This window comes from Pelophylax lessonae (assembly GCF_965119305.1).
Source record: "Pelophylax lessonae genome assembly, chromosome: 6".
NCBI classification, from domain to species: domain Eukaryota; kingdom Metazoa; phylum Chordata; class Amphibia; order Anura; family Ranidae; genus Pelophylax; species Pelophylax lessonae.
Window position 1 is genome coordinate 216,451,238 of NC_138773.1, and position 25,420 is coordinate 216,476,657.

A 25,420-nucleotide genomic window follows, 5' to 3' on the forward strand; every position below is an offset into this window, starting at 1 on the left:
ATGTTATTAGTATTTCTATTTAAACACTGCTGAGATAAACTTAGTTAGCCTTAAAGCAAACCTTTGCTTTGCCCTCTCAGGGAAACTAACAGGTCTGCTTTAATTCCCCCCCCCCCCCCATCCCATTACCCCAGAAGCACATACTGACCTTCCTTTCACTCATCCATTGCTGTTCAACGGGGGAGTGAAAGAAAGATTATGCATCTGTCAAGATCTACATTACAGTGAACATACGGCTTGCCTTGTGTGAGTATAGCACATGTTTTTAATTTTAGTTAACAAAACAGAAGAAACAAAACTGGATAGTTGAAATATATTCTATTGTTATTAAATGTCTCGTCTGCACTATTCTATGTGCTTTGTTCTTCTGGTTTGTTTTTATGGTGTAAGACGCCACGTGTGTGGAGCTCCAAGGGTTAAGGGGACTGTTTCATTCATCTTTGAATTGTCACTTGCCCTGACTATATCTAGTATCTCCCGGTAAATATTTTTGTTTTTTTGGGGTCATCTACCTGATGAACACACCCTGGTTTCCTTTGTCTGTATTTACATTAATTTGAACATATTCATCTATGTAAGTTGCCAACATAAATCAATTGGTCAGACGTTCAGTATTGGCACAATTCACTTTAGATATCTTATGGGCAAACTTGCTGTTTAAACATAGGCATAAGGCCAAAAATGTGTATGGATTCTATAGCGAGGAGAGGGGAAGGCACACAGACAACCCTTGGCTGGTTTACTTCCAAAAATACAGCCATTAGGAAATGTTTTCCAACATGGGTACCTATATACTGTCCTATAGAAAGTCAATAGTTTTTATTCCTGTAATAGTTGACCAATAGGCATGTACACTTCTACTAAGCGAAAACCAGCGTAATGAAACCAAAAAGGTTGCCCCATTAACTTTTTTTTATTACAAACATTATGCCAAATGGTAACATTAAGTACATAATGTGAAATGCATTCACACATGGGGCTGAAAAAAATGTTAAAGACCAATGTTTCTCTTTAAAGTGTATGTCCATCTCATACTTTGGGACAAAGTGCAGAAGAATTTGATTTTCACTGCTATCCAAGGCCCTGGGAGAGAGGTTTCCCTTCATTTCCTATACTCCTGGTTTCAACAGTTTTATCAGACAGGTGGTGAAGACAAACTTCTATCAACAACACAGACAGAAATAAAAATGCTTTTTTTTTGTACAGTAGGGGAGGGTTAGAACACCTGCCAGCTTTTTACTACTGTGTTATAGATGTAGTATGTTTGCTTGCATGATTTTTGGTGTCACAATTGCAACATGATCTCATTAATAAATGTTTGTGGTTCATTTCAGTGAGTGCCGTCCTTTTACATGATGTGCTTTTTATTGCTGTCTGTGTCTTTGTTGCAGATTTTCCTTCACTTACTGTTTGTGAAAAATGTCACCGGGACAGAAAAATATCCCTAACGAAGCCCAGACTAGCAGTAGGACCCAACATCTAATACAATTTTGGTTGGACATTCAGTTTAAGGTAATGATCCTTCTAAATATAGGTTTATAGATAACCTTAGGTTAGAGCAGGATCATCTCCAAGGCAATCTAGACAGGAGTCAAAGGCTTGCTGGATGTTCAAGGGGTACAATCTTTATACTCCTGCCATAAAACAGGGGGGTAGTGCAATTGGTTAAAGCTGTGCACCTGCCTGTCACTTCACAGGGAAGGATACACTTGTAGGCAGTTGACTTTAGAAGGGGCTATGCTAGTACAAAAAATAAAGTGGCTTTCCTGTACCTATTGTAATTCTTACCAATGCCAATTGAGGGTTCGGGGGCCAAAGCTACTATTTTGTTTGCCTGCCGTACTAACTCTCTGCCTTAGGTGATTTCGAAACTTGACATCCTTGAATGAATATGTTGACAAATCCCCAATAGGTATATTTACTGGCCAGTAACATTGCTCCCAAATAAGGAAACATACCTACAGTAGATGGGTTTCAGTAAAACTTTATTGTTTTGACAGAATGGAATACAGGAAGACAATAAATTAACCACTCTACTGTCAGAGATTCCAGCTTCACCTTAGGTGAGTGAGACCTCTGGTAGTGAATGATGCGGTGTTCTTTGGTGCATTGGCCCATAACTTTGGACAGATAAATTAGGAGAGACTCTGTAGCCACCATTTTAGCAAAGGGTATTTTATTCTCATGTCTTTCATGTTACAATAATCCATGGCACGTTACACAGATGTGCTTGATGGAATTCTCCGCCAGCTTTGCCAGGGTGATAGCTCCTCTGTGATCTTTTGGTTTCCTTGAAATAATACCAGGGTTCATGGAAAGAAATGTCCCAATGATGGAAAATTAAAAAAAATGGTGGTTGTATTGTACAGTATATATCCATAAGGTTGGTAATGGTGACCAGTTACTGGTCTATGTACAGTTTCTATGCCTCCAGATCTTCTGAGACATATGTAGAACAGTGCTAAAAAGGGAAAATAAAGCAGAATATTAGTTGGATTCTTATTAAAACACTCAGCTGTAATATTGATATACAGAAGCTTACTCTATGTAACTATATACAAAAGAATCCAATAGCTTGCAAAACACAAGTTGTGAGTGCCATCGAAGACTGAATTAAACATTTCAAGTAAACGATCTTAAACAGTGAACTTATTAGTTGTAAAGGATGACTGACAAACTTTTAAAAATCATCCTATAATGGATTAGTATGATATTTTTTTTGTGTAGGAAATACATGTAAGAATTGAATTATTATAGGTAGTGACTTTATTATTGATGCATTGAATAATATAGCCATTTAATGTAAAAAGCTGTTTGCAAAAAATAATTCCATATATGAACATATTCCTGTATAATAATTGAATCAGCAGATTATCTCATTCCCTTTGTATAATTTTGTACAGCTGTTGTGTTATCTTCCATCCCTGGCTTGAGAAGCGGACTGCAATATGGAACTGGATTAGATGTAAGCAGTGCTACCATAACCAGGAAAATAATAAATAAGGCCATTTGTACTTCACTTTTAAAACTGATTAACGCATATCTATGTAAATCTTTTTAATATCTTAATGCAAACCTCTACTGACAGAACATGTAGGTTTCCACTGCTGACCTCCTAAAAGTGCTAACTGCCTGGCACCTCTAGTTTCTAAATCACCAACCCAGAACAGGGACTTTCCAACCTGCATACTTATTCTGGATCAGGGACTTGGAAAGTATTGAAGACTTTTTTGCATGACTGACAGAAAACTAGCATTGTCAGCAAAGGCATTCTTTTTTAGTACAGGTTTTTTTTTCTTATAAATGGAATGTATACCGATGGATTACCAGATCTTCAAAGTATATGACGACAAACCTTCATCCTGTATAATATTAGGTTCTTTTGATAAATGTGATTATTGTAAGTCGATTATCTACATTAGCAGTTATTTCAAATAAAAATTGGAAATCTTGAAGAAAAAAATCAGACTGGCTTTAAGCTTTTAGGCTGGGTTCACATATGTCCGGCTGTTGGTTGCAGTCCAGAGTCCGGTGTGTTTGTGTTTACCGGTTCAGATGCAATTCAAGGCCAAAATTTTCCCTGAATTTGCATATGAATCGGACACAAAAATGCACAGGACCCTTTTCAGATTCGCACCGCAGCCGGCCCGGACATGTGTGAACTGGGTCCATTGAAAGCCGATCACACTCACATGTTATGTGAACTGGATGTGGTGTAAAATGCATCCAATTCAGATATATGTGAACCCAGCCTTCCCAAACATTCCACCATTTGTCAATGTTTTTCTAACTGAGCTTTATTTTAGGGAGGTCACATATATGTAGCTGTTTTAGATAACAATTATGACTGTTTTAGCAAAATGTCTACTTACCAGAAAGGTTTTAGATGGACATGATGTGCTTTACAAAGGCTGTAAATGAAAAAAATATATATATAGTTATATCAAGCACCAATAGTGCAGAATGCGATGAAAACTACATTTTGTTTATATAAAAAATAACTATTCCTAGATGTACCTTCATAGTTGATGGCGCCGTTGGAGTCTTCCTGTCCTGCTAGGAGGGCTTCTACTTCTTCCTCCTTCATCTTCTCACCTGTTGATGAATCAGAGATTGGTTGTAAATTTCTACTCTCTATTGTCCAGCAATCACCTCTGAGCACCTATAGCCAAGACAATGCACATGTGTCTTACCGAGTGTGGCCAGCACGTGACGAAGCTCAGCCCCCATGACTGTGCCATTGCCTTCCTTGTCAAAGACACGCAGACCCTCAACAAAGTCCTCAAAGGTGCCCTGGTCCTTGTTGTTGGCAACAGCCTGCAGCATAGGCAAGAACTGATCAAAGTCAATCTTCTTGGCATTCATCTCTGCAAAAAAACAAAAGAAATGGGCATGAGTTTAGTTTGGAGACCTATGAAACAAAGGGTGATTGATTGATACATTACAGGGCTGCATGAGGTTAAAAGGTGATTTATTTACATAGCTAAATACTTTGTATCTTACCACTGCTTTTAATCTATGTTTTTAGTAGCGTAAAGTTATACTCCCAACTTTAACAAATCAACTGGAGCAAATACAGTTTGGGGCATTGCCCAAAGCAACACGCCCACCTCCCATGCTTTCGTTTTTTTTTTTTTGGTGTAAGTTACGTAATTAAATTAAAAAATGTTATCGGTTGCTGTGGTAGAGCCTTTTTTCATTACATCATTCTTCTCCTATAATAGTGCCTCGTAAAATCAAAGCAAGAAGAATTTGTATAATCCCTATTTGTAATCCTCTAAAACAGCACCTACCCTCAGCAGATGGGTTGCCAAGGACTTTCTTGACCTCAGCATTTGTGGGGTTCTGTCCAAGAGCTCTCATGATATCAGCAACCTGGTTGTAGGCGATCTTGCTTTCACCTGTCCTGTCAAAGAGCAGGAAAGCCTCTTTGAAGTCTGTGAAAAGAAAAAAAACATTTTTTTTTCAGTATGACCTTAAAAAATGAATCCCCAACTTTGCAATATAAGGTAATAATGTAAATGGCCTAAATAGATCCTGTGTAATGGAATAGAATCTACACAAACGGACTTCAGGCAAGCCTCAACAATTTAAACAACAAATAGGTGCGGTAACCAACCAAATACTATAAGTTACGGAATATAATTGGTTCGTAACTCATCAGTGTTTCCTCAAATTCAAAATTTGGAAATGGTATGCAATCTTTCACGATTTGAATTTTCTGGGAAATATAGTAGTATGCAGGATTATGGAATTATGGAAATGATGCAATGGGGCAAAGATAGTATACAGCGGTGAAGAGGGCATGTTATCAGAATCTGTATTTTCAGGGCACAGGAGTCCCTAGCTATACTTCTATACTTCTGATCTCTGATACGACAGCTGTATGTATTATATAATAAAATGAGGTAAAGATTGACCAATACCTAAAAGGGGATTAAAGAATGGGTTACAGTACATGAAAGCCATGTCCAGCAGTGAATTCGAAATTTGTGCCAGTTCAGCTCCTTTTCTGCCTTGGACACTTGAAACTCAGTTATTTTGAGTAACACAGAGGGGTTTCCAAATCAAGTCAGAGATGATTTTACAGGCAGACTGTAAAAAGCTGCTAATGTTAGCGAGAGGTCAGCACACTTGTAACAGGATACCCCATGCCCTGCACTAATCCCATGGATGCACAACCCTGTAACCCCTTCATTGCCAACGTATCCAGTAATTAGCATTCCTTCCATGAGCACCTGTCACTAGAGAACATTTTGACACTGTCAGCATTTCCTTTCACAAGTACAACAAGCTCTACCAAAAGCTGCACCTGGTCAGCTTACTTTCAAAGAGCCCTATATACTACAATGTGGTGCCATTTATCTTCTGTGTGGCATCCAGCCTACTGATAGAAGACTGGTTCTAATTAACGGAAGGTACATTTAAGGATCTCTATATAAATGTTGTGAAGCAAAACACAACAGGTTAATATTACATATATTGGACTTAAAGGTTAGAGGGCAGGACTTTCGTGTGATTGCTAATGGGTATAGAGTGACTGCAACATCGTTATCAGATATGAGGATTGATTTACTAAAACTGAAGAGTGTAAAATCTGGTGTAGCTCTGCATTAAACCAATCAGCTTCCAGTTTTTTTGCCAAAGCTTAATTGAACAAGCTGAGAGTTAAAAGCTGATTGGCTATCATGCACAGCTGCGCCAGATTTTGTATTCTCCAGTTTTATTGAATCAACCCCATAGATTTCTGAATGGCTTAAACATTTTGATAGAATGAAAATTATCATAAAAGATTGTGATTTTATCAAGACAGAGTTGCTGAAGAAACTATTGGTGATATAAATGTAATGCAGCACGAGGAAATAAGCAGTTGTCACCAATTTTCATGCTAAATCTCCAACAACCCTCTGCTTTAACAACAGGAGAAATGTCGCTCAACTGCTGCATCACAAACATTTTTTCTTATGGGGTTAGAAATATCACACTTTAAATGTCATAGTAGTTTATTCCACTGCAGTATCTTATATTTCTAGTTTATAATATACTAACTGAGGGCTAGGGAAAAATAATATTCATACAAATATATGACATAATAGAAAATACAGTGCTATTAACTAATGTATAAAATGAATCACTCTTGTTGACTTACTAGTAGCCCAAGAATAACCTCTGTGACTCAACCTGCCATGATGTGACCAGCTATCTATGGAGTACTCCTTCAGTTACAATCAATTGACCAAACTTGGAAAACCATTGCTGGAATCCATTTTTGTACTACTGCCTTACTCTACATGCTATAAAATATAAATAGGATTTTGAGGGTGCTAGACTTTCATCAACAGGGATTCAACAGTGTTAAAGCCCTTTTCTTCCTCTTGAAATATTTTTACATGGATTTTTGGGATAGAGTTGTTGGTGCACATAAATACTAATATAATTTTTTTTTTTTTTTTAGTAGGTGAGTACTGTCTAAAAATCTGACATTATTGATTTTAATAGGACTATCTAATGTTTTTTGAAAACTTGTTTTGTTTCCTATTAGGCAATGTCTTCATTGTGCACAAAGAAAGTAAATAAGCCCAAAGCTTCTGACTGACTTTCCAATGATTATCTTTTGACAATAAAATTAAATGAAAACCCTTAAACCTGCTAACTTTTTAATGTACCCAGAAACTAAGGTACTAAAACTGGAGAGTGCAAAATCTGGTGCAGCTGTGCGTGGAAACCAATCAGCTTCTAACTTCAGCTTGTTCAATTAAGCTTTGACAAAAAAATCTGGAAGCTGATTGAGCTGCACCAAATTTTGCACACTCCAGTTCTAGTAAATCAACCACACTGTGTAGGGTTGCCATGTTATCAAGTTGCGAAGTATTTTAGAAAATTGGTTAATACATTTCTGAACTGGGAAATGTGATTCTTGCTCAGAACAGATGACAACCCAAAACACGTGCCTAGTAAGCCGATGGGATAAAGCACTACTGTAAAAAAAGCCTTAGAGAGACGAAATATCTATACATACGTATTACATTTATGTATTATCATTCTGCAAAAGCAAGTATGCAGGAGATTTACATCCTAATAAACATTTTATTATTAATTTTTAATAGGCATCTACATCGTAACATCCTTTGTAAAATCAACACTATTGTATATATTTTACAACACATATAAAATTCAAGTTTTAAGCTCCGGTTATCCCTCAGCCTTTCTCTCAACTTACCATCCTGCTGATCCTTACTGAACTCGATCTGTCAAAAAAAAATCAGCCACAAAAAGTGTTGTTAAAGGCCTGCTAATTTTTGAGATTCACAGCTTTCTGAGGTCCAAATAACCAATCCATGCACATGGGACTTGCAGGAAGCTGAGAACACAACAAGGCCGGTAATGAAGGATATGCCTGAATGCTATTCTCTTATTTATAATCCTTCTATGCAACTGTAAGTGGCCAATGTAGATCTTCCTCTCACAGATGGAAAAAAATACTACTAGACCTATCCATGTGGGCTTCATAGGCGTTACTTCATTTCCAGCTTAATCTCACTTACCAGCAACCTCTTCTGCGGAGAAAGACTGCAAGGTAGAAAAGAGAAAGAACAAAACTAGTATGGAAGCATATGCATTGACAGACATAACAACTATAGCAACTGTAGCAATGTAAAGATCTAAATAACTATAGCTGTATGCTATTACTATACTATTACTAGGTATATCAAATAATGCTCATTCCTTTTTTTGCCTATCTATATTATATTATGTTCTACTTTGGCATGTAAACTCCATAAATAACTGTAAAAGTTAATTACTTATAGTAAAGACATTTATACTTATATAGTGGTTTTCTTCTATAGGCCTCCCCACAGGATTGGGTGTGAAACATAACTCAAAGACAGGCTATGGATCTATGGAAAATGGGGAAGTGGGATTGTGCCCAGAATTTGCAGTAGCTTTTTTTTAATATTATTATTATTATTATTATTTTTTTTTAAATAATGAGTTTAATTTCCACATCCGAAGTAAGGAGGGACTTTGGAATTGATATATTATTATATTTCTATCTATTATAAATGTTTTCTGTCATATAAAATAACAGATTTTCAATTTGCTGTAGCTTGATTAGCAAAGGGGTTTAAAATTATTGCCATAGACACTGGGGAAGAAGTGTTGCTTTTTTACAAAAGTTTTTTCCCAAGATACTACTGCATAAAAGTAAAACAAGGAGCATAGTCTTTCAAGAAATGTCATCAAGTGTTTATAGGGTCCTAGTTGAAGTTACAAAATACTAAATTGCAAAACGTGCTATGACACCCACCATTTTGAGCTTTGGACAGGGCGACGAGCAGGGAGCTGAGACGATGTCCTGAGGAGGGCTCGAGAGCTTGTGGTCCTTCTACTGTGGCCAAGCTCTTCTTATTTATCTAGGGGCAGTGACACGACGGCCCAGCTCAGATGTCACAGGGGCTAGTAACCCCACCCTCTGGTGAGCTTTTGGCTTTCTTAGGGCAAAGGGAAAGGAGGGATCTCTTTCCAGTGTCACCAATTTGGAGGGCTATTTTTAGTAGGAAGTGGGTTAGACACGCTTTAATGAGTTTAAAACTTGTCAGCAGTTTTTCTGCAAGAAGGAGGAGATTTGTACACGCTGGATATGTCAGTTTTGGGCTGTCTTTTTTTTTTTTCAGAGTAATACGTCTAACCTATTTCTTCCTTATATCCTACAACTGTGTAAATAAAGCACGGACTCTAAAAATACCCCACACACTTGCTGCAAATTCCTGCCAAAGATAGCCCGGCTTTTAGGGTCTGTATTGCCTATTAACACCTACAATACAGAGATTTAAATACAATTTACATTCTAGTAAGCTTTGGAAAGCACACAAGAATAAATATATGGTTTTGCAATCCTCTTCCCATGCTTAGTGATATGAATAGACTGTTAAAAGCTGAATTTTGTATTTAGAATGTGCACTCCAATGGGGCAAGAACTTATACAAATAGTTCTGTTTTTTTATAATTCCAATATGTTTGTGCTATATATATATATATATATAAAGATTACCTGCTTTTGAACTTTTGAATGAGCTTTTGAGCACAATCATTTCAGTGGCCTGTTCCTATGCATTTACATAATTTAAAAATATTATGGGACATGGCTCGGTTGGGTGCTGCTAAGTAATACAAAATAGCTCTAGTCACTTGCCAAATATGAACAACTATAATCCTTTGTCATGTAAGGACTTTAGAAATTTTTGGAAAAGTCAGTAAGTAAGGGCATCATTTATGCATCTATTATACAATAGTGTGTCAAATTCCTTATAATGAAACTTAATTTACAAATGTGATGTTAAGTATGCTTTTTTCCCTGAAGGTGGAGTTACACTTTGATATCAGCAAAGGATGTCTCATAGTTCTTACAGCTTGCAAAGGTTCCTGAACAGTTGTCTTTGTGTTTGGCGACATCTAGCGGTCGTCTTGCGTAGAAAATCATATTACAAAGCCAAAGGTCTTAAAGGCTTTACTGTGTAACCATTGGAATTTGTCAGGGATAACCAAAGTCTGCTTATAATTCCAGAGTTTTTTTCTGTTACAGCAGTTATCTATTGTTATTGTTATTTTGTTATGTAATCTATAAACATATATTTTATATATATATATATATATATATATATATATATATATATATATATATATATATATATATATATATATAAGAAGGAAATTGACAAAAGCTGTGCAGTCTGCAAACATGCTACAAATACAAAGTTGGGGAGATTTACTAAAACTGGGGCACCCAAAATCTGGAGAAGCTGTGCATAGTAACCAATGAACTTCTAACATCAGCTTGTTCAATTAAGTTTTCACAATAAGCCCCCATTCACATTGACGCAATTTGACATGCGATTTGACAGGTCAAATCGCATGTCAAATCGTAGCCTATTGTAGACTTTGCGGCGCAGCACCGATTTCTAAAAGTAGTTCCTGCACTGTAATATATCAGTGCTGCTATTATCTATGTACTGAATGAGTATTGTTGTTACCTATCTGTTTTACTCCACATACAGATATGGTTTAAAACCCTGGACGAATATACCCCCAGAAGAAGACCCTTGGTCGAAACACGTAGGGGTTCCTTGGAGTCCATATATCTTGCTATATGAGTGAATAAGTCCTATTCATGTGTTTTGTACCATGTCCAATTTTGTGTACTTTTTGAATCAATTGTTACAATTTTTGTACCTATGGTGTAAGCTGTTGTTTCAGCATTGTGATTTTTTTATCTGGATTTAATAAAAGATACGTTTTATTGATTTTTGAACCCACATTTTCCATTACTTTCCTTGGTATCGCAACGTCTTGTTCCCCATTTATCAATTCCTTTTCTTGGGAATTGTTTTCTCTATAGTTCCTGCACTACTTTTGGCAACTTCGGGGGAGAGTTCAATAGACATCTGTGCATGAAGCCGCACAGATGTCTTTCAAGTTGCACCCGAAGTCGCAGCTTTGAAATTGTGCGATTTCAGATGAAGTTGCATGATTTCAATGGCGTGTGCAATGTGAACGAGGGCTAAACCTAGAAGCTTAATAGTTATGCACAGCTGCACTAGATTCTGTGTGCACCAGTTTTAGTAAATCTCCCCCAATGTGTTTCTATAAGTAGACATGTGAAAAAATGTGATGAAAAATGAACACATTGAAAAATCAGTTCAGAAAATGCTCAGTATTTAGAGGTGTATGTTTTATAAAATGTTCTTATTTTGTGTCAATTTAACGAAGACACAAAATAGGAGACAGTTACAATATTGAGATAAAAAGTAAAAACCTGCAGTTTGTCTTTATGCAGTATACTTTAAAAACATGATATTACTTATTAATTCACAGTGAACAGCTGCCTGAGGGTGGATTTCTTAGGCTTCGTTCACAATCCGTATCGCCGGCGGAATCGCCGCATATCTGCAGGCGATTCCAGAATCTCGGCATAGCGCAGGGAGCGTTTACGATGCCATTTTGTCTTAATGGCACCCCAAACGTTGGGCGATTTTGCCACGTTTGTCGAGCGAAAAATTGCGGTACAATTGCAAAAATCGCGACTGCAAAAGCTCCTAGCTCTGTGCCAAGATTTGGTAGATAAGCTCCATTTTGAGCGTTTTTGGAGTGGAGGGAGGCCCATTGAAATGAATGGTGCCGCTTCGAAAACACTCAAGGAAAAAAATAAAAAAAAGGAAAGCTCAAAAAATCAAGCGGCTGCAGCTCTCGATCACTCAGGTGTGAACCGAGCCTTATTATTCACTTCGTAAAAATTGCTGCTTCTACGGGAGTTTTGTGTTCTTTCTGTAGAATGTTATCCAATGATTCCATGCACATTAGGACTTTTAGAGGCATATTTTAAGCTCAGCGATTAGAGGCAGGAAAAAAAACCTTCTGGTTTGCGTTTTTGATTGTGCTTTCTGGCAGGAGAAAAAGCTAAACTCTCCTAAACTTGCCTAACCTGTGTACAAAAACGCTCTATATGAGCGTTTTTGTTTCTGCCAAGAAATGGCTTTTTTTTAAAGCCCAGTGTGCATAGAGCCTTAAACAGTTTAAGTATTGATTGTAAAGTAAAAGACATTAAAAAAAATGTACACACACTTTGGAAAAGATACACAGAGCTCGGAATGTTTCCAATTTTAGTCTATACTAATGGTATAAATCTACCCCTTTCCTGAAGATTGCTGTTTATGAAAATGTCCCCACCAGCTTGTCTTTGTAGTGCGCACACACATCATGGTCCCATTCATTCCTATACCTCAGGCTTATACCACAGGACAGCAGGCATACAGCTAACCCTTATGAATGAATGGCACTTTTTTGGAAGAAAGGCAGTGCAGCGCTAGGCAGGGCCACACAGTGGAGATTATTAAGGGGGGGGGGGGAATCTATTAAAGGGCAAGTTCACTTGCATTCTTGATTCTTGCAATCTTGTCCTTTAAAAAGTAAAGGAGATACAACTACTGTTCTTTAACCACTTCTGGACTGGAAGGTTTTACCCCCTTAATTTTTTGCAAAACGGCACTGCGTTACTTTAACTGAAAACTGCAGCCGTGCGAAGCTGTACTCTAATAAAATTGATGTCCTTTTTTTCCCACAAATAGAACTTGCTTTTAGTGGTATTTGATCACCTCTGCGATTTTTATTTTTTGCGCTAAAAAGAGTGACTGAAAAAAAAATCAATATATTTTACTTTTTGCTATATAATATTCCAAATAAAAAATATCAAATTTTTTCATAGTTTTAGGCAAATTTGTATTTTGCTACATATTTTTGGAAAAAAATCCCAATAAGTGTGTATTGATTGGTTTGCGCAAAAGTTATTGCGTCTACAAACTAGGGGAAAGATTTATGTCATTTTTGTTTATTTATTTATTTATTTTTTACTAATAATGGCGGCGATCAGTGATTTTTAGTAGGACTGTAACATTGCGGGGGACAGATTGGACACCTAACTGACATTTTTGATACTTTTGGGGGGAGCAGTGACAAGACTACAGTAAACAGTGCTAAATATATGCACTGTTACTGTACTAATGATACTGGCAGGGAAGGGGTTAACACCAGGGGCGATCAAAGGGTTAAATGTGTCCCTAGGGGGTGCTTTCGAACTGTGGGGGGGATGGGCTTGCTGCATAAACACCTCTCTAAATGAGAGGAACACAAGATCCCTGTGTTCAAAACTAACAGAACAGAACATTCTGTTTCTATGGGGAGCGAACGCAGGGGCCCGGCGGCAATCACGGCCACCGTACCCGCTGATCAGCTTCCCCTGTGGCAAATGGGTACGTGGGCGTGCCCCTGCTAGCGGTCCCACAAAGCGACGTACAGGTACGTCGTTTTGCGGGACAGGGCCGACCTTCTGCCGTAAAACTACAGCGGCTGGTTGGCAAGGGGTTAATGAGATTTAAGTATTGTGAAGCGTATAAATATTCTTCAATTAAAATACAGCTATTAATGATATAATACCAATTAAAAAAATAAAAAAGTGCATAAATTGGTAAGTATTTGTTATTCAAATTGTTACTTGAATAACAAAATCATTGGGCTAGAATTATCGCAAGACTTATAATAATCTTTTTTTTTTTTTTTTTTGTCTGTGATTCCATTGTGGAGGATTACCTTACTTACTGTCCATGTGACACAGGACAGGAACCGGGGTAGCAATTGTTACTGGGATGGGAAGGTACAAATAGCAACAAAAACAATGTGAATAGTTGTAACTCTTCCCTATTCAATTAATATATGTTTTATTTATATGCCCATTTATATCATGTTCTGTCCTGACAGAAAGTAAGGGGATATCTAACAATACAGACAGTAATAGTAAAAAAAAAAAAAATCCAAAATAAAATAAAAAGTTTTGGTTTAAATTTGACATTAAGCCTAGGTTCACACTGGGGCCTGTTAGAAATCATGTGAGTTCAGGTGAACAAATTCAAACTTGCATTTTCAGTCTGACTTTGTAACGATTTCACAGATATCTGTGCGGGTTCCTGCACAGATGTCTATTGAAATCGCCCCCTAAAGTCACCCAAGGTAGTACACAAACTACTTTTGGGAATTGGTGCAAAGCCACTAATTCGGAGTTGCACCGATTTGGACGGCGCCATTGCCAGCAATTGGCTCCAATTTGACATAACAAATCGCATGTCAAAGCAGACCAATGTGAACATGGACTCAAGCAAGTCTGAAGGAGATCTAAATATAAAAGCTGGCCTTAGGGTTTAAAAGTAGTCACTGAGACATTAATGGACAATAGGGTGAGAACCTGGATTGAAAACTGGTTACAGGGGTGGGTCCAAAAGGTGGTGGTAAATAGCGAGTACTCGGAATGGTAATTGGGGTCCCCCAGGGATCTGTCCTGAGACCAATTTGGTTAAATTTATTCATAAATAATATAGAGCAGCCTTTCACAGCCTTTTCAACACAGAGGAACCCTTGAAATAAATTTCTGGTCTCGGGGAACCTCTGCTAAAAATTAAAAATCTACAACTTGTGACACATTAGTGTGACAGTCAGTGGGAAGAATGCTCCTTACTCTTGTCATCATTGGGAAGAATTACCCACTTTCAGTTAGCTAAAAGGAACAATGGTGTCATTGGAAACTTTTATGAGAGGCAGAAATTGCCCAATGCTCAAGGAACCCCTAGAAACCTCAGGAGGAACCCTAGGGTTCCACGGATCCCTGGTTGAGAAACCCTGATATAGAGGATTGGATAAATAACTCAATTTCATTATTTGCGGATGATACAAAGTTAAGCAGGGCAATAACTTCTGCGCAGGATATGGAAACCTTACAAGAAGACCTAAATAAAATAATGGGGTGGGCAACTACATGACAAATTAAGTTTACAGTCGAAAAATGTAAAGTAATGCATTAGGGTGCTAAAAATATGAACGCAAGTTACTCGCTAGGGGAGAAGTGCTATGGGAATCTATGATGGAAAAGGACCTGGGGGTCCTAGTAGATGGCAATGGCATGCAATGCCTAGCTGCTGCAAGCAAAGCCAACAGAATAATGGCATGCATTAAAAAGGGGATTCATTCTAGAGATAAAACGATAATTCTCCCAATTTACAAGACTCTGATCCGGCCGCATCTCTTGAGTATGCCATCCAGTTCTGGGCACCAGTCCTCAAGAAGGATGTGCTGGAACTGGAGAGAGTCCAGAAAAGGGCAACAAAGCTAATGAAGGGAGTAGAGGATCTCAGCTATGGGGAAAGACTACAACCATTGAACTTATTCTCTTGATGCTTGAAAGGGGACATGATAGCGCTGTACAAACACCTTACTGGTGACCCTAGCATAGGGAAAAAAAAATTCAGTGAAAGGAAATGAAAAAAGACACGCAGCCATTCACTGAAATTGGAAGAGAAGCCATTTAACCTCTAACTGCGTATGGGGTTATTTCCTGTCATAGTGATAAGGATATGGAATTCTCTTCCCCAAGCAGTGGTATCAGCTGGGAGTGTCGATAGTTTAAAAAAAAACGATTAGATGGGAATCTTAACGATCACAACATACAGGGATATACAACATACTATTGACATAAACACAAGCACACTCACACACCACAGATTGAACTAGATGGACTGGTGTCTTTTATTAACCTTACCAGTTATGTAACTATGTAAACCCATCTACACTACTTGAAAGCCCCAGTTTCCTAAACTTAATGTACAAATGGCAGCTTTCACCCCAAAGTTAGTGTCCATTCACACTAGTACGACTTGTCAGGCGACTTGGTCAGCCTGACAAGTCACGCACCTTCGCGGTCCATCATTGACTGCTACAGGAACTGTTCTAATAGGAGCGACACAAGTCGCTCCCACTTAGAAAAAGGGTCCTGTACTACTTCGGGGCGACCTGGAGCGACTTGCATAGACATTAATTTTATCAAGTCTGTGCAAGTCGTGCCGAAGTCGCAGTGCACGCGACTTCACAGGTCGCCCCCGAAATCGTGCCGCTGCAGTGTGAACCAGCACCTAAAGATGTAGGTTGCTGATTAAATACAAATGAGTCATTTACTTGGCATGATTATTAAAGGAGCATATTTGGCCCTTAGTCAAGTTAACCTGTGTTCAAAACACTCAATTATGTGCACAGCATTGAAAGAAATATAAGCCTATCTAATCGAATTCTTACTATGGACTCCTGTATGGCTAAAGATTTGCTGGGCTGAATTTCCTGTCTTATTTACTGAATTACCTTCATCTAGTAAGGTCTCCTGTCACTTCAGTAAAAATATCTCTGCAAAAGAGTTAGCACCTATGCTACCTGCCACATGGAACCATGCTCCATTTTCTGTAAAATAAGTAAAAGAGTTGGCCTTATATGGGTGTCTATCATATATGGAAAGTAAATATGCCCATAGACATTAGATCACAGTGGAAACAGACAGCCTAAACAGCTGGATAAGAAGGCATTCCAAAGTATATGAAGTCCTGAACAAGGCTTGCTGGTGAAAGAAGCAACCAGACAAGCTAGACTGTTTTCCCCAATAATTCCTCACTAACAATATCTGCAACATATCTCCCCCAAACCCTTAATAGGTTTAAGCACAAATTATTGTGTTAAAGAACACCTAGTATCTCCCCAATGTCTTAATGTACCTCCAACGTTTATGACAGTCTTGCTTTCCCATTGCCTATTCAATCTGCTAAGAATTACCTAAAACTAATATAAGTGGGTTGTTTATAAGAGAAAGGAAGTACACGTTTTGTACACTCTCCTTCCATTGCAGCCTTTCTTGCTACATTAAAGGAGAAGTATGGGAATCAAACAAAACAAACATACATACTTACACACCTCAAGAGAGAGAACTGAGCAACCACATGAACGTTGATCGCTCAGCTCTTCGGTTTTTTTGGAGAGCAGTGCCTGTCATTGACCACTCTTTGGCCTGCCCCTCCAGTGTTCACTGGAGCTTTGGGCTGGAGAGGGGACAGGTTCTGCTGGCTTAGGCTCTCTTAGCCAGCTATCAATCGCACAACAGGGTGACAATATGGTCAGGATCCTGCCAAAGCCTGAAGTCGCTCTGTGATGTCAGCTGACAGCAGGCAATAGCCCACTATAAGCTACCTTTGGGTCACAGGAGAGCAAAAGTAAGTGCAAAAAAGTTTTGGCCATACTTCTCTTTTAAATAAAGGCAAGCATTTTGTCTGAGAAGGTATGATCTTAGAGGAAGAAAAGATATGGTTCTTCCATTTCCATCCATAGTCTTCTATCACTGCCTGGTGTATTTTACTAAGCAAAAACATATTTGACTTCTAATATTAGCAGAGCTAAAGAAAGCGGACTGTGAAGACTGGGGAGAGGGAAGTCCTAGTTGAAGGGAAAAGGTATGGGTTGGCTCTACAAATAATGTGTTTGAAGAAAGGAAAGGAAAGTCATATTCTAGGGTAGCCAATCTCAACCAGTTCTGTGGAACCTCAGGATTCTCCCAGAGGTTGCTAGGGGTTCCTTGGGCTGTGGGTGATAACCTTTCATCTGAAGTTGTCTGCACAGTTCAAGGACCAACACCATTTGGTAAAGCCAGGAGCACGTCACCATTTTTTTTTTTTTATAGATGTGGTTTTCTGACCACCACTGTAGGTTGGTTCTTTTCCTGAAATGTGCCATCCAGTTGAAACTACAGATGCCATAAGAATCTTATATACTATGCTTATGGTCGGACACTTAGCATTTACCTTGTAGAGAAAGCACAGTATTAGCCCATTCTAATTATTTTAATAATACTTTCAACATCTTTGAATGAAGATTAGAATATTTAAACCCTTCCCAAATGCTTTGCCAAATCCTGCCCCAAAGTCATGAGTAACAACAAAGGAGGTCTGATTTATTCTGATAGCCTGTCAAGTAGAATTGTGTTTAGGGGCACTTTTACATTAAATTATGTTTAACAGGCCAATAGGGCAAATTACATTTTTCTGCATATATAAATATTTTTGCTGTGTGTTACAGAGACTCTGGGGTTGATTTTCTAAAGGCAAATAACCAGTTTGTGCCCTTTGCTTGGTGAATGAAGCAAAGCTCTGCTGACTTTGAGGATTCAATCATGTGCAAGCAAAAATACAGTTTTTTTTTTTTTACTTGCAAATAATTGGGTATTCTTTGCAAAGTGAATTTTCACCACATTCACTAAGATAAGGGAAATATCCCTTGCAAAGTGAAATATGCCTTTAGTAAATCAACCCCTCTGTCACAATGCAAAACACCTGTGAGATTCGCTTCTAAAAGAAGCAACCACTGCTGCCCCCTGCTGTTGTACTCTAGGTTGTGGAAAAGGTAAAATCCCCATTCTCAAAGTTTTATGGAGAACATGAGTTAGGAAAATGAGTATTTATTAAAAGAATGTGGCAACTGATGCAGTGTAAAAACGAAAACAGTGAGAAAAAGTTTCAAGCAACTCCTTTCCCTTTATAATCGCTTCTGTTGTTACAGCAGTGGAAAGCACGCCATTCCTGCCTAACTAAGATAATCTCTATATGTATTTATAAAATGTAAGACATCTTGCTAGTCTGTCAATGCATTGCTCCACACAAGTCTTAATTTTTTATCTATTGGTACCAGCCTTGCAGGGTTCCGTCAGCAGATGATGATCTGGTAAATGAGACATTTTTAAGTTTTCACATATGCAAACACATCAATCACTATTTTAAACTGAAATATTTTAACACTTCAAACTTGTCATGCTGTAAAAAGCACACACATCTAAGAAATAGTAAACCAGGCACAAAAAGTACAAGAGACAAAAACAGTATTATTATGAAAATCAGTACTTTCCTGGATCAAATCAAAATATGCACCAAACCAGAACACTAAATACTAAAATGTCATTCACTTTAAATGTATTCCCATTAACCTGGGTCTCAGAGAGCCAGGGAATTCAAAGCCTGAAGCTATAGACAGAGTTTAACAAATTAAAGTGTGCAGTCAATGAATAAGTAATACAATATGTGTTTTTATTAATTATATTATTGTAGAAACACATGCATTAGTAGCAATGGTAATACATGTAATTTACACCCTTAATTAAAAAAGAGTGATGGTTTTTAGGCGCAGCGACACATAGCAACCAATAACAAAAAATCATGTCATAGTCTGACTTCAGCTGAGTGGATTCTAATTGGTTGCAGTTAAAGTGTATGCATAGCTCCAATATGTTTTTTTGTTTTGGATAGAATAGGGAGACGTTAAACTCCTGGTAGTTTATATTTTCTCTTTGGGCCTGTTAAGGAGGTTATCTTTCACTCCCTGAAATACAGAATGCCTCTACAAAAATAGAAGAATGCCTGATTTAGACAGCTGTAAGCAGAACAGGTGTCCCATGGGAAGATTTACCTTCCTCCCTTGTTCTGGTTCCATCACTTTCTGACTCAATGTTTTGTGACAATGGTTACCAGGACAGGCAAAAAGGTTAAATCTACTCAGCTGGGGCAAAGATAACAAAACCATCTTGACAGTGGTTCTGACCATTCCATGTTCTATTCAAAAGTAAATGTAAACTTTTTTTTTTTTTTTTTTTTTTTTTTTATACATTTGCTTTAGAAATGTTCCATTTTCGCCGAATAAGGTTGGTATGTGTTCAGAACAAAGGTCTAAAAAGCGTTTTTAAATCATGGTCATTTTTCTGTCCTATACCCTATTGTATATAAATTGCCATTTGTTAAACAGTGTTACTTTTATAGCCAGTAGATGGCGGTATATTCCAATTGAGTTCTGCAATATATCCCGCTCTCTCTGCTGGACTCATCAAAAAACATGGAAAACCATTTTTCCTGTGACAGCCTTATCACTAGTACTTGGTTATAGTTTATTACCAGTTGTCAGTAGTTACTGGCCAGCCCATAGACATTCTGTCATTATAGTTTATCAGTACAGGAGTCTTAAAAGTGCACTAAACCAGCAATAATAGGGCAGCAGCACTAAGCAAAAAGTGCCACTAGGTGGCGATCTCTGCATACTCTTTGTACATCAAGCTCTTCAGTTTAATTGAATCTCAAAGCTATTAGTTGAGGTAGAGCCCATACTGTAGTAACAGCTGCTAAATGACAATACATATAAACATTGATGCGTTATTAGACTCTGAAGTATTTTAATGTATCACTGAACTCATACCCTTTGTAATTTGGAGGAATGATGTTATTACACGTCCCCTGAAAGGGTACCCTTGATGCCTAATTAAGAGCTTCATCACTGCTACAATGTACAGCATACTCTGCTTTGGACTGTAACCAGTACATTAGGTCTTTAGAGGGAAATGTGTAACTAGGAATATTAACATAATTCTATTATATAATGGACAAAATAACATCTTTGATAATGCCTTTTTTTTTTTTTTGTAAATGAACTGGGCAAACTATTTGTGTGCATAGAATCGCATTTTTTTTTTGGGTGCGCTGGGCAGGTGTATTGTTATGCGCCAATCTGAGATTCCTTTGTGCATTGAAATGTGTTTTGACAGGTGTTAGCACATATTTCAATGCAGTTTTGAGTATAAAATTTGGAGTGGATAAGATTAACAACCATTGTTGCCAATACGCAAAAAAATGCACGTTATATGCCCTTTGACGCACTCTCATTGATTTTTATGGGCCTCCCAATGCACTAAAACTCAGGAAAGAAAATGGAAATTTCAAATCTATTGAAACGCACTGCACTGGCGTGCTAAGAAAAGAGCAGGAACTATGGGGTTGATTTACTAAGACTGGAGAGTGCAAAATCGAAAGCAGCTGTGCATAGAAACCAATCAGCTTCCAGGTTTTAGATCTCGTTCACACTAAGGGCAGGTTTGAAATCATGCGAGTTCAGCAAAGTCCACGGCGCACCGATTCGAACAGTGCCATTGCAAGCTTATTGTCAAAGCTTAAGGCTCGGTTCACCCAGGGGGGGCTTCAAAGTCGCCGACTCTGAAGCCGCACCGTGCAGCGCGACCTCAGCGTGGCTTGCAAACGACTTCTCTAATAGAAGTCAATGCAATTTGCCCCCAAAGTAGTGCAGGAACCTTTTTCTAAGTCAGAGCGACTTGAGTTGCTCCGATTAGAATGGTTCCAGTGCACTGAATGGAGCACAACTTTTCAGGTGGCTAAGTCGCCTGATAAGTTGCCAAGTGTGAACCGGGACTTATTGAACAAGCTGAAGTTAGAAGCTGATTGGCTACCATGCACAACTGCACCAGATTTTGCAGTTTTAGTAAATCATCTCCTATGTTTAAGCGTGTTGCAACATGTGCATTAAAGTGCAACAGTGTAAATGAGCCCTCAGTGGTGGACAGTAAATGTATATTATTTGGATTTTTTATTAAAGCTAGTTTACCTACACTAAAGTTCCATTGGTATGAAAAGAAAATATGCAGTGCCTATGCTCTCTGTATAAACCAATGAGATTCCAGCTGTATTTTTCTAAGGTTGCCTGAGAATCTGATTGGTCAACACCATTTTCTTTGCTCAAGGTTTAACAAACCAGGACACTTTAGGAAACGCTTTAAGGACACTTTACGAAAATGCATTGGTTATATTTTTTAAGTTACTGCAACAAAGATTACACTTATTTGTAAACATACATAGATCACATTCCATTTACTAAGTGACAGCCAAAACAGAATGTTCTCAAAGACATTGCTCCATCACATTGCTATGCAAGTAGATACAAAGATCAGCTTTAAGACAGTAACATTTCTTCTGCAACAAAGTATTTGTTGAGTGGTACATTGGTCCTAAAGCTGGATACACACTATACAATTTTCTTTAGATTTTTTCCTTTAGATTTACCAAAACCATATAATAGGAGGTCAAACCTAAACACTTTCAATGTGTATGCAATTAGGCAGACATTACATAGTTGAATGTAAATCTAAAGAAAATCTAACAACAAAAGTTGTATAGTGTGTATCCAGCTTAAGCCACATAAATGCACACTATGCTATGTACAGGATAAAAAGTTACATTGTAGAAGCCTATGTTAAAAAGGGGAGTTCCTGTCCTATCCACACTCAGCAGCAGCCTCCATTCTGGGAGAAGCCAAGCCTTATTAGTCCATATAAGGGCATCCTCCTTCTGATCCGCATTTATAGACCAATTAGAAGGCAGCTAGGTGGATGGAGGCGGAGCCTGTGTAATACCCTGGGTAGTTAGCTAACCTGCCACCTGTCAATCCACTGTCATAGCATTGCAAGGAGCAAGCTGAGAACACAAGCACACTGCAAACCACATCCATTTACAGCACAACACTGGCAATAGAGAAGTTGTTGGTGTTGTCACTGGAAAGCTCACAGCCCTTAGCAAGTAGAAAATGTAGCTTTGGCATTATCCTCTCCTGCATTGATTTGCTTCAGTATGGCTTAGCTATTGTAAAGTGTAAGTAAATGCTTGTGCAGCTCAGTTATAACTGTCTCTTTTATAAGTAACACATTCATTTAGCTCAATTTAACAATAAACGCCCCCACCTCCACACAATATGTGTGATGACACCAGAAGGTGAACTAAAGCTTGTCATATCCTATACAGTCAGATCAGAGACAATCTCTTTTAGATCTACCATCAACTATGAAATGCAATGAATGGGTACAAATTGAATAGATTGTATAAGTAATCTGTATATTGCACAGGTTTGGTAAATGTAAATAAGATTGTGCATAGATCTGGTTGTATATTGTATGGCCTGCATTAGATCACCTTCTGGTGTCAAGAGACCAATTTCTTCTTTTTTTTTTTAGCTATTTATAAAAGAGACAAAATAAGCCAATTACTAAACAAACTATTCAATTTGTATCCAATAAGACACATTGATGGTAGATCTAAAGGAGATTGAACAATCAGGTTGTATAGTGTATGACCAGCTGAAAACATAAATTGATTTCGGTCTGGTAAATGTATTGAGCTGTTTGCATATGAAATAAAATAATTGCCGTTAAATAAAAATCAGTGGCATCATTAAATCCATAAAATGCAGCCATACAGCCAGATTGCAGCATAAATGACTTCTGATGTAAGGAGGGGGTGATCTCCATAAAAATGCCAATTTCTATCCTCTCTAAGGAGGAAAAAGGGGGGGCAAAGCAGGGTCACCCCCCTAATCTCCCTGAGTTTCCAGCGACTACACACATGACATCCCATTGCAGCCCTGTTACCTTGACACTGGACAGATCAAATGCTGGTTCTTTGGGTTTGACAGGTTCTGGGGCTGGTGCTGGTGCCGGTGCTGGGGCAGCAGCTGCTGCTGGTTTCTTTGCTGCTTCCTTCTTGGGTGCCATTGTACTTTAGTGTTATTGGAGCAAACAAGGATCCAGAGAGAAATAAGCAAGCCTTAAGTGTTGGAGGTAAGATCAGGACGATCCTCAGCCCAGAGCCTAGATGTGGAACCCAGTGTGTTTTCCACTATTAGGGCATATTTATATTTCGCTTAGTACCTAACACAATCTGCACACATGCTGCTGGATTGGACAGTTCCCCAGGCAAGGAGGATGTCATCAGGACTAAGACTATAAATGGAATATAAGGGGTCAGGGCTACATCAAGCCACGGGACTTCTATTTTTTTCAGCCTGCCTGGATTTTTGGGATATGTGTAAAGGACAAACACACATGAATAAGCTGCCTGGAAAGCCCTTGTTGACATCTAGCTGCAACTGGGGTCTTTGGATTTATTTTTTCCTCCTGGTTGGAATTTTGTGTTGTTGCTCAACAGTAAATCACACAATGTAATAAATGTCTTATACATTCCAAGTTCTGGCAGTCTGTGGGATTTCAGGTTGGAATTTTTTATTCAAGCAGTGGGGTACAGAAAAGTGTATAACCCCCTCCCCCCACGACCCCCCCCCCATTCTCTTCCTTTCATTTGAAAAGTGTTGATCAAGCAGTGTGCAGCCCAAGGGTTTAAAAATAAAAGCAGACGTATATGGCAAGTCGTCCTTGTCACCTCCTCCTGTTTCAGAGAGAATGTACTGTACGCACAGGCCCCCCATCCTGGCTGCTTTTGTATATTAATTACATTTTGAAGCCTGGCTAACGTTCCTTATGGCTGATCCTAGAGGATGAGCTTCACATTCACAATGCAAGGCATGGAGGAGACACTGAGCCATGGAAACTATTCTATATGTAGATCTGCCTATTCCACTATTCCACTATTCCAGGCAAGAGCCTTCCTCAATGAGCAGATAGGTGTGCTTTGTGTGTCAGATCTCTCTTTATCTGTCTGTTATATATGTCCAGGTACACACTGCATGCATGTCATGTGTGCTACAGCTTATGTACTCCCGACTATTATTAATAAATACACTGCACTTTTATGTCTTCATAAGCTGTTAGTAGTGTGTCATTTACTTTACTGGACATATAGACATAAATCTATATATCCATCCAATCTCATCTGTCTCCCATCTATCTTAATTTTGTCTATCCATCCATCTATATCTCCAGTCCCATCTAGGTATATGCCTATTTTCTTTCTTTCTTTCTTTCTTTCTTTCTTTCTTTCTTTCTTTCTTTCTTTCTTTCTTTCTTTCTTTCTTTCTTTCTTTCTTTCTTTCTTTCTTTCTTTCTTTCTTTCTTTCTTTCTCTCTCTCTCTCTATCTATCTATCTATCTATCTATCTATCTATCTATCTATCTATCTATCTATCTATCTATCTATCTATCTATCTATCTATCTATCTATCTATCTATCTATCTATCTATCTATCTATCTATCTATCTATCTATCTATCTATCCAGTCTCATCCATACCTAGCAAATGCAGGGATGTACATTGATCAATAGATAGGTATGGAATAAGGAAGGCTGGATGGATAGATAGATAGATAGATAGATAGATAGATAGATAGATAGATAGATAGATAGATAGATGTACATTTATCTATCTATCTATCTATCTATCTATCTATCTATCTATCTATCTATCTATCTATCTATCTATCTAATTTTTATTAATTCAGCCACATCCATACCTATCAAATGTAGAAATGCACATTAATCAATAGATAGGTATGGATGAGGCTGGATAGATGGATAGATAGATAGATAGATAGATAGATAGATAGATAGATAGATAGATAGATAGATAGATAGATAGATAGATAGATAGATAGATAGATAGATAGATAGATAGATGTCTATTTAGAGAGATGTACATTGATCAATAATCTATCTATCTATCTATCTATCTATCTATCTATCTATCTATCTATCTATCTATCTATCTATCTATCTATCTATCTATCTATCTATCTATCTATCTATCTATCTATCTATCTATCTATCTATCTATCTATCTATCTATCTAACCAGTCTCATCCATACCTAGCAAATGCAGGGATGTACATTGATCAAAAGATAGGTATGGAATAAGGAAGGCTGGATGGATAGATAGATAGATAGATAGATAGATAGATAGATAGATAGA

The 25,420-nt window shown here is 37.9% G+C and overlaps 1 protein-coding gene across 2 annotated transcripts; it reads right to left on the reverse strand.

Moving 5' to 3' along the window:
- Positions 1–1,968: 1,968 nt before the first annotated feature.
- Positions 1,969–23,398, reverse strand: MYL1 (myosin light chain 1). Of its 2 annotated transcripts, none has more exons than XM_082261901.1 (7): positions 23,153–23,398; positions 7,721–7,748; positions 4,794–4,937; positions 4,194–4,367; positions 4,018–4,095; positions 3,873–3,911; positions 1,969–2,461 (listed from the first exon to the last, which is right to left on the reverse strand). In XM_082261901.1, exons 1-6 carry the CDS (start codon positions 23,273–23,275, stop codon positions 3,883–3,885), a joined length of 576 nt encoding a protein of 191 aa, XP_082118027.1. In that variant the 5' UTR covers positions 23,276–23,398; the 3' UTR covers positions 1,969–2,461; positions 3,873–3,882. The 2 variants fall into 2 exon arrangements, with proteins under 2 accessions (XP_082118027.1, XP_082118028.1); XM_082261902.1 differs by lacking the exons at positions 7,721–7,748; positions 23,153–23,398 and adding exons at positions 8,046–8,070; positions 8,810–8,943.
- Between the last annotated feature and the right edge of the window lie 2,022 nt (positions 23,399–25,420).